The 10,491-nt window shown below is 46.5% G+C and overlaps 1 protein-coding gene across 1 annotated transcript; it reads right to left on the bottom strand.

The window, feature by feature from the left end:
* Positions 1-2,635: 2,635 nt before the first annotated feature.
* Positions 2,636-3,049, bottom strand: LOC136543595 (uncharacterized). The gene has a single exon (XM_066535993.1). The coding sequence runs from the start codon at positions 3,047-3,049 to the stop codon at positions 2,636-2,638; it is 414 nt and encodes a 137-aa protein (XP_066392090.1).
* Positions 3,050-10,491: the final 7,442 nt, after the last annotated feature.

Genomic DNA, 10,491 nt, shown 5'->3' with positions numbered 1-10,491 from the left:
TACACTCCAACTAACAAGAGTGAATCACCTTCACCTCTTTTGTACACAGCATGCTCAAGCTTACTCTTCACAAAGCCCAAACTGATTAGCTCATGATTCAGCTTGGCATTCCACGCCCTGGGTGCCTGTTTAAGATCTTACAAAGCCTTGTTGAGTTTGAACACTTTGCCTACACATTCCTTGTTGATGAAACCAGGGGCTGCTTAACATAAACTTCGTCAAGCAACACACCATTTAAGAAGGCTGATTTTACATCCATATGATGAATTTCCCAGTTGCCATGTGCTGCTAAAGCCAATAGTACCTTTATTGTTTCCATTCTAGCTACTGCTGCAAAAACCTCCTAATCCACCCCTCTTTCTGTGCATAGCCCTTTTCAACAAGCCTAGCTTTGCACTTGACAATGCTCCCATCGGGATCCCTCTTAACTTTGAAAACCCACTTCAGACCATTTGCCTGATGATTTTTGGGTAAATCAGAGAGCATCCAGGTGTTGTTCTCTTCCATAGACTGAAGTTCACCTTCCATTGCTTTTCTCCAAAACTCCTCCTCAAGAGCCTCTTCTACACTAGCAGGCTCATCAGTAGCAAGAAGACACAACCCACTATATTCAAAATTCTAAATTTTCTCAGTTGTATCATACAGGTTGGACAGTGACCTGAAATCTGGGTGTCAGTTCATCACTTTCAGAGCTTTGCTCTCCAGGTGGTGTTACCCACTGAGCTCCAGCTCCTCCAGGTGAATGTGAACTTGATGCAGTGTGTGTGGCTGACTCCTAGGGGCTCCCAAACACTAGAAATACTTGTGCAGATGATGGTGATGTTGGTTCAGGCCCCCTAGACTGTGGACTGCCTTGCTCTGCATCTGTTGTCGGTTGGGCTACAGTAGACTAAAATTCAGTGATGAAGAATTCAGGTCTGTCTTGACTACTACAGTAACTGCTCCAGTCCCAGCCTTTGTTCTCTTAAAAAATGACATCTCTGCTTATGTGCAGCTTCTTTGACTTAGGATCATACATCTTATAGCCTTTGGTTCCCTCTGCATACCCCAGAACACCATCTTCACTGATCTGTCACTCAATTTTCTTACCCCAAGTCCAATGTTCTTCACATGTCCAACACACCCAAACACCCTCAGGTGTCCAACACTAGGTTTGTTGCCATGCCAGGCTTCATAGGGAGTGACTCCCTCTAAACTCTTGGTTGGAGCCCTATTAAGCACATAGACTGTTGTGGTGACTGCTTCACCCTAGAATTGAGCTAGCACTCCTTTGCTTTTCATCATGCATCTTGCCATCTCAACAATAGTCTAGTTCCTTCTTTCTACTACCCCATTTTGTTGAGGTGTGTATGGTGTAGTAGTATAATGTTTGATTCCAAATTCAGTACAAAACACTGAGAACTGACTGGAGTTGAACTCACCCCCTCGATATGTTCTGACTGCTTTTAGCTTCCCTTCTAATTCAGTTTCAACCCTTGCCTTAATTTTCTTCAGGTAAGCCAAAGCCTCATATTTTGATCTGAGGAGCTCAATCCACACGTATCTGCTATGATCATCAACAACTAGCAGAAAGTAGGCCTTGCCACCTGGTGTTGGAGGTGAAATCTGTCCACACAAATCAGTATGAAACAAATCCAAACCTTTCTGAGCTCGGTACGATGATGACTTTGGAAACGGTGCTCGATGTTGTTTTCCCAAAGTGCATCCTTCACAAACCTTCTCAACATGATCCACCACTGGCACTCCATTGACCATCCCCTTTCTACCCAATTCTCGGAGAGCCCTGAAATTCAAATGTCCATATCTAGCATGCCAAAGCCAAGCTGTGTCAGTGATACTCAGCATTAGGCACACTGGTGTTGCCATTTTGATCTGCAACTTGTACAACTAATTGCCAGTGTGTGGAGTACTGACAATCAGTCTCCTTCCCTGATCAATTCAATAAAAAATCTGCAATAAACCATTCTCCAGCACTACCTTGCACCCAGCTTCCTCTAATTGACCAAGGCTAACAATTTTACTCTGTAACTTAGGAATGTAGTAAACATTTGTTAATACCTTGTGCTCTCCTCCATGGCCTATCATGATCATCGAGCCGAGGCCTTCAATATTGACACTGGAGCCATCTCCAAAATGCAATGTGCTGTGCACTGACATATCAAGGCCTGTCAGCACAGACCACATGCCTGTCATGTGATTGCTTGCTCCTATATCAAGATGCCAAACACCATCCTCGCACTCAACAAGAATCACCTTCTTCTCTTGGAAATGCACCATCTTAGGCTGCTTTGGCTTGACGTCATGAACTGTCGCAAGAAGAAACGTCGCCTGATCAACGTCAGCCTTAGCAAGGTTTGCTCCTCACGTTTCTCCTTCTTTGGGTGCTTGCAGTCCTGCACCTAGTGGCCATATATGCCACAATTCTGGCACCCCCTTTATGGCGTGGAGTACCCTTTGAAGTGAGCTTGACACTACCCTTTTGCGGTTCCTAGCGTGACACAAACTTGTCCTTGCCCTGACCGCAAGCTCCTCCATTCTCCTTCTTCACCAGCGAACCCAATTGTTGAAATCGGTGCTTGGGCTTCTCCAGCCAATCTTCCTCAGCGAGTAGCAACCACCCGGCTTTATCAGTGATCTACTTGACCTTGTCCTCAAACCAATCTTCTACAGCGTGCAACCGCCCCAACAAATCCTCCACCGACAATGTTTTCATATCACAGAACATCTTGATGGATACGACAACTTGATTGAAACGGGACGGCAGCACACACAAAAATTTCTTGACAGCACGAGGATTGTCAATAGTCTCACCAAGGTATTTGAGTGTGGCAACAAGGTTGGTGATCCGCATGCCGAAATCATCCATGCTTTCTCCTTCTTTGAACTCGATGTTCTCGAATTCCTTGAGAAGGTTCTGGACACTTATCTCCTTCACTCGAACTGCTCCGACCCTCATCACCTGCACGGTCTCCCACGCCTCTTTCACCATCTTCTTCGCACCAAGTGTTCCCCACATCTCCCTTGGAATGGATCTCATCAGAGCACCCATGGCCTGTTGGTCCTATGACTGCTTGACGTTGGTCCCTGGGTCAATTACCTCCATATCTCTATTGCCTCATAGTTGATTTGCATCAACATCGCCCACTCCACATAATTGGAGTGAGTGAGCATCGGCTAGACTAGGGAGCTCTTCTTGATGCCACCGGCAACGAAGCTTGGACCGTCACCCATCTCCTCCTTCGGTTGCCTTCGCAATATCACAAACTTCCTCTTCGGAGGTTCTCGGGGTGGGCTGATCGACCCACCGTAGAACATCAACCGACTCTAGTACCAGTTGTTGGAACCCAGCCGTGGTGGCCGGTCCCTGGAACGACGGTGGAGAGGCGGTGATTGAGCGTGCTCACCGTGGAGAGAGCACGAACGCTGGAACGCACACACGCAAAACTAGATGAACACGACAAGTTTGCACTGCACAATTGCCACAACTTTTTCTTGGACTTTTTCATTGCATTACATAGAGGGATACATGGGATTGAAGCCCAACCACCCCATTGCACAACAAGCTCCACGATCTCCTGCTTTACCGTCCCGTTCCACTCCCTCCCATATTGTTGTCGGTAACGGTTCCTTGTTACTTGTCACCGCCACAGGTTCCACCAATCTTCCTTATGCACGCCCTTTGTCTCTACAGAATGTTCTTGTGTCCCCTCATATTATTAAAAATTTGATATCCGTTCATCGGTTTACTACTGACAACCTTTGCTCAGTTGAGTTTGACCCCTTTGGTCTTCCTATGAAGGATCTTCACACTCGGAGCATGATCGCCAGGTGCAATAGTACCGGTGACCTCTACCCCAAGCTGCTAAGCCTCCACAGTCCCCAAGCTCTCCTCGCTGCATCCACTTCACTTTGGCATTGTCGTCTTGGTCATCTTGGCTCGTCGGCGTTAACGAAACTCATTTCCAGTGCCGCTATCGAGTGTAATAAATGTGACACCGAGTCCATCTGCCATGCCTGTCAACTCGGTCGTCATTGTCATTTACCTTTTTCCCATTCCTGTTCCCATGCCGTTCGAAACTTTGATTTAGTTCACTGTGATTTATGGACATCTCCTGTTGTCAGCATGTCCGGCTTTAAATATTATTTAGTTATTCTTGATGACTACTCCCATTTTTTGTGGACTTTCCCGCTCCGCCTAAAATCCGACACTTTCGCCACACTAGCCCATTTTTTTGCTTATGTCCGTACTCAATTTTCAACCACCATCAAAAGCGTCCAATGTGACAATGGCCGGGAATTTGATAACTCTTCCACTCGCTTTTTTTCCTCACCCATGGCGTTGCTCTTCGCATGTCATGCCCCCACACTTCCCCCCAAAATGGAAAAGCTGAACGCATTATCCGCACTACTAATAACGTCATCCATAGCCTCATGTTCCAAGCTAGCCACCCTCCTTCCTATTGGGTGGAAGCCCTACACACAGCAACTCAACTTTACAATCTTCACCCCACCAAAACTCTAAACCTCGGCACACATCATTTCGCTCTCCATGGGGTTCAACCTTCCTACTCCCATCTACGTGTCTTTGGTTGTCTGTGCTATCCCAACCTTTCTGCCACAACCATCAACAAACTTGCGCCCTGCTGTGCCATATGTGTTTCCCTTGGCTATCCCTCCGATCACAAAGGCTACCGGTGTCTGGACTTGTCTTCCAATAAGATTATTATTTCTCACCATGTGGTGTTCGATGAATCTATGTTTCCATTTGCTAACTGGGAGGCCCAGTTGCCATCCACCACTTATGATTTTTTGGCAAATGAAGGTCTTTCGGTATAGCCCATCGGTCGTCGGCTTCCATCGATCGGTGATGCTGCCCCTAGTGTATCTCGTGCATCCCAGGTTGCTACCAGCATCACCAGGCCATCCCTCGCACTCGTCGCTTCTCCAGCTGCGTCCACCGGCCCACCAGCACCAGGCGTGTCTCTGCCTCTACTTGGCACGCCTCCACCTGAGCATGTCAGCACCCCGGCCACCAGTGCTGCTTCCTCCCTTGCCACGTCGCTGGGGTCTGCCGCTTCTGCGGTTGCCTCCACGCCCTCCACTCCCACTGTCTCGAATGGTTCTCCACCATCGGCCGTTGCCAGTGGGACACCGGCATCTTCACCACCATCGCGGGCGGTTCCTGGGTCACCGCCCATCAATGAACATGTTATGGTCACTAGAGGCAAGCGAGGTTTTCGCCTTCCAGTGCAACGGCTCAACCTTCAGGCCACGTCTTTGTCTCCCATTCCCAAGATGTACCATGGTGCTCTTGCCGATCCTAATTGGTGTGCAACGTTGATTGAGGAGTTTACTGCCCTACAACATAATCATACTTGGGATCTTGTGCCTCATCCGACTGGGGCTAATGTGGTTACTGGCAAGTGGGTATATCGTCATAAGTTTGCTTCTGATGGGTGTCTTGACCGATACAAAGCTCGATGGGTGGTTCGTGGCTTCACTCAACATCCTAGTGTTGACTATGATGAGACTTTCAGTCCGGTTGTTAAGCCTGCCACTATTTGCACCGTCCTCAGTGTTGCTTTGTCCCATCAATGGCCTATTCATCAACTAGATGTGAAGAACGCCTTCCTTCATGGCACTCTGTAGGAGACAGTATATTGTGAGCAGCCATCCGGATATATGGATCCCTCTCATGCTGACCACGTCTGCCATCTTTGGAAGTCCTTGTATGGTTTGAAGCAAGCACCGCATGCCTGGTACAATCAGTTTGCCTCTCACAGCTTGTCCCTTGGATTTGTTGGTGCTCGGTCTGACGCATCACTCTTTATTTTCCGTCATGGCTCTGACTTGGCATACTTACTTCTATATGTTGATGACATTGTCCTCACCGCCTCGTCTGATGCTCTTCTTCGACGCATTATTGTCGCCTTGACTCAGGAGTTCTCGATGAAGGACCTGAGCCCTCTTCATCACTTTCTGGGCGTGTCTGTCACCAGGCGTGATGGCGGGCTATTTCTCTCTCAGCGGTAGTATATGCTAGATATTCGGGAGCGATCTGGTATGTCTAATTGCATGCCCTATTCTACCCCTATTGACACTTCTGCCAAGGTTTTCGGTGATGGTGCCCATGTGCCTGATGCGACCGATTATCGCGCCCTTGCTGGGGCCCTGCAGTATCTCACTTTCACCCGACCTGACATTGCATATGCTATTCAACAAGTATGCCTCTATATGCATGACCCCCGTGAGCCTCATCTCGCTTTGGTGAAGCAAATCTTGCGCTATGTCCGTGGTACTTTGGATTTTGGCTTACAACTGCACTCCTCCACTGTGTCCTCCTTGACGGCTTATTCTGATGCTGATTGAGCAGGCTGTCCTGACACATGGCCCTCCACATCCAGGTATGCTGTTTTCCTAGGTGATAATTTGTTTTCCTGGTCTTCCAAGCGTCAGCCAACGGTCTCTCGTTCCAGTGCTGAGGCAGAATACAAGGCGGTTGCTAATGTTGTTGCCGAGGTGACGTGGTTGCGCTAACTTCTCCTTGAGCTTCACTGTCCTGTCCACTAGGTGTCTATCGTCTACTCCCTCCGTCCTGTAATACAGTGCGTTCTAGCATTCAAAATTTATTCTCAAATACAATGCATTCTAGACGACAAAAAACTAATTTTACATTAAATACTTTCCATTTATCAACCAATTATCATTAATCACATTGATGATAGCGTCTGATTAGGAAATAAAATGAGGGTACATGCGTCTTTTATGTTCTCTCTTAATTTGTCTTGGACTTCCTAGAATGCACTATATGATGGGACAGAGGGAGTACTGTGATAATGTGAGCGCTGCTTATTTGTCGACGAACCCAGTTCAGCATCAATGCACCAAGTATATTGAGATTGATCTTCATTTTGTTCGGGACAAGGTTGCTGCTGGAGCTGTTCGAGTTCTCCACGTTCCTACTTCGTCTCAGTACGCCGATATTTTCACCAAGGGGCTGCCGACATCTGTCTTCACCGAGTTTCATTCCAGTCTCAATGTTCGTGGCTGAGGACGACGTTGAGACTATAGAGGGGGTGTTAGACAAATGAATCCTTGCATGGCACTGTATCCTTGCATGCCAACGTGTTTAGCTCTTGATTGATATGATTAATTGATTGACATGTACTGTTTTGGCAAGTCTGGCCTTGATTGGCATTTGCTTTCTATCCACTGAACAATGCTTCTATGAGTCAGTTGGATACGGAAGCCATAGTATATACATGTACACCACACTTATGATTGAATATACACAATTTCTATCGTCTATCACAAAAGTATGCTTAAACTTATGCAAAAGAATATTAGACATGTATTCTACTTCATTTTATTGGAGTGGCACTACTAGAGAAACGGAGTTTTAGTCCCGGTTGGGAAGGCCCTTTAGTCCCGGTTTTCCCAACCGGGACTAAATTCCCAGGACTAAAGGTCCACACCTTTAGTCCCGGGTCTGGGAGCCAGGACTAAAGGTCACCCACGGAAGAAAAAAATAAAGGAAATCCTCGAGGCCTCGCTTGCTCTACGTGAGATTCGAACCCAACACCTCTCTCCTTGCGTGTAGGTACATTACCAACTCAACTGCACACCACTTGTGACAGAGTCTTGTGCGCTCTCCTTTTGAATAGACTCGTGGGAGACCTTTAGTCCCGGGTAAAAGACCTTTAGTCCCGGTTGAAGACACCAACCGGGACTAAAAGGTCACCCTTTAGTCCTGGTTGGTGTTACCAACCGGGATTAAAAGTTGGTGAACTTTTACTCCAGGTTGGTGACACCAACCGGGACTAAAGATGACTTTTAGTCCTAGTTGGTATTACGAACCGGGACTAAAAGTCCTTTAGTCCTGAACGCAAAAAATATCAAGACTAAAGGCTAAAATCGAAGTGGGTGAAAGGTCTGTTTTCTAGTAGTGTGGTAGGCATCAGGGAATAGCAGTGGCGGAGCCACAGGGTATGCCGGGTATGCACCGGCATACCCTGTAAAACCAGCAGCAAGTAGTATATATATACTATATAATATAGTGTATACGATGTATTTATAAAAAAGAAAAATGAAAAAGCATACCTGGATGACGGGAGGCCCATGTAATGTGGCCCACTCGGCAAGTGAACCCATATGGTATATGCGCTCTGAGTCTCCGACTCTGTACACGACGTTTTAGTTTCCTAATTTGAGTACGAAGCCACGGAGAAACACACCGCCTGCGCCTGACGCCCTGACCGGGTTAGTCGAGTCGGTGTCGCCCTGCCACCTTGTCCCGTGGTACCTGCCGGCTGCCGCCCTCCGCCCTGCTAAAATGGTGGATCGCCGTCTATTTCTCGCATGTCTCGTCTGCAATATTTACGGTAATTTAATCTTTGCTCTTCAGGTTTTTATAGAAAATTATTGTTTAGCCTTTTGAATGATTGTCTAGTCACTTTCGTTGAGCGAGATATTTTTTTAAGTTGATGAAAATGATATAGTCAAGACATTCATGTCTCTTTGTAAGCGTCGAATAAACCAGTGAGAAAAATAACATTGTAAGTCTCTGGTACTCTTTTATGCCTATATTTGAACTTTTTATATTGTATTTAGTGGATCCTTGAGTTTATCGAATCACATTATAAAATTTACAATTATTATCAAATTGCTAAAATCAATTTACCGAATTGTATATGAAATTTTTTGAACGGCATACCCTGAACTAAAATCCTAGATTCGCCACTGGGGAATAGCTTATCACGCGCAGTTTCTGTGTAGCCTGTTCCTCCAGAATTGTTTTTTATGTGTGTGTGCATAGTATGTGTTTTTACCCATAGTCTATAGGGTGTACACATGTCCACATCACATGCGACAAGTCTGATGAAGTACCGTGTGTCCTATATCTGAGGATATTGGTGCTCCAGCGCGCTACTAAGGGCGTGATTATTGCATTGGCAATTGCCCAACCAGGCCCCCGTGTTGCAAGATGAGAGCTTGAGTGCCAGCCTGAAGTAACACCTGGCTCTGTGTCATCTGGTACAAAAGCGCGGCTATAGACTGGTGGCACAGATGCGGAGAAATTCTGTGTTTCTGTCAGGCCTGGCTTGAGTGGCGCAGTGTGAGCAAGCAGGTTGTGCGGTGTGAGAGAGCAGTTGTGCACGCATACTGTCCAGCCAACCACCATCCTTCCATATCCTGACTAGAAGCAGAAGGATGCCAAACAAACTCCTGTGGATGCGCCGATTCTAGCCAGCAAGAGCCTGATGCCGCTGGTACGAGCCAGCAGCCAGCAAGAGCCTGGCGCTGCGGGTGTGAGTCAGGCGCGGCTACAATGTGCAAGGAACCAATCATCATCACAGATAATGAGATAAGGTGCGGTGGATGCACGGTGGCGTGACCAACTTAACCTCCTTTTTGGTTTGTGCACGAGGAAGAAATACGACACCTAAAAACAAAAGGAGTATTTGGGTTTGCAAACAAGCCCGACGTTATCCGTGATGTTTTTAGAGACCAGATATGAATAATGAATACATGGGCTTTTTCCGTGTAGTTAGTTGGTTTTTAAGGTTGTTATTGAAACGCTGGGTCTAAACAGCGCACATATAAAATACTTTTGAGGCCACATGTATATACAGTCGTAAATAGTGTAAGGTATAAAATTTGGAACGCCATAGTTGTTTCACACATGCTTGGAAACTAGGACGCTTTACAGAAAACAAAAATACCTTAGAAATGAAATGAATCAATAAACAACAAGCTAGGGAGAGGGTAAACGAGAACCACAACATCCCTAATCAATATGGATGCTCATAACTGTAATCAATATGTGGATGCTTATAACCGTAATTGTTGAGCTATGATCCAAATTCAAGTTTGGGCCGAAGCAAAGTGGCCCATTAGCGTTAAGAGGGATTACATCATCTATTAGTTCCGTATTGCTAATAGACGAGGGTGTGGGGTTTTTTCTCCCTATATATACGGACCACCTCCCTCATAGATATCATAGACTTGTATACGGGAAGGCCCCTAGGTTAGGGTATCCCTAAGTTGTAAATCTCCGGCGTTCGTAACCTCACCCGATATAGTGAAGATTTGCTGGCCGGTGCCCGTGGTTTTTCCCTTCCACCTTGGGAGGGTTTTCCACGTTAAAATCTTGTGTCTCCTGTGTTTGATCTACTGTTATTCGTCGTTTATATTGCCTATCGTTTATAACAAGTGGTACCAGAGCTTGGTTTGACCTTAGGGTTTTGCGATGGCATCGATGAAGTTTGATCTACCGCTGCTGGATTACAAGACGAGATTTGCACTGTGGCAAGTCAAGATGCGGGCGATTCTGGCACAATTTTCGGATCTTGATGAGGCGCTGGACAGTTTCGGAGGAAAAGGGCAGAAGTCATGGACCGCTGAAGAGAAGCGGAAGGATCGTAAGGCTCTGTCTCTGATTCAACTTCATCTACATAATGATATTTTTCAAGAAGTGCTGCAGGAGAAAAC

Source organism: Miscanthus floridulus, chromosome 3 (genome assembly GCF_019320115.1).
Source record: "Miscanthus floridulus cultivar M001 chromosome 3, ASM1932011v1, whole genome shotgun sequence".
NCBI lineage: Eukaryota > Viridiplantae > Streptophyta > Magnoliopsida > Poales > Poaceae > Miscanthus > Miscanthus floridulus.
Note: the sequence above shows the minus strand (reverse complement) of the source record. Positions and strands in the feature narration are given on the sequence as shown.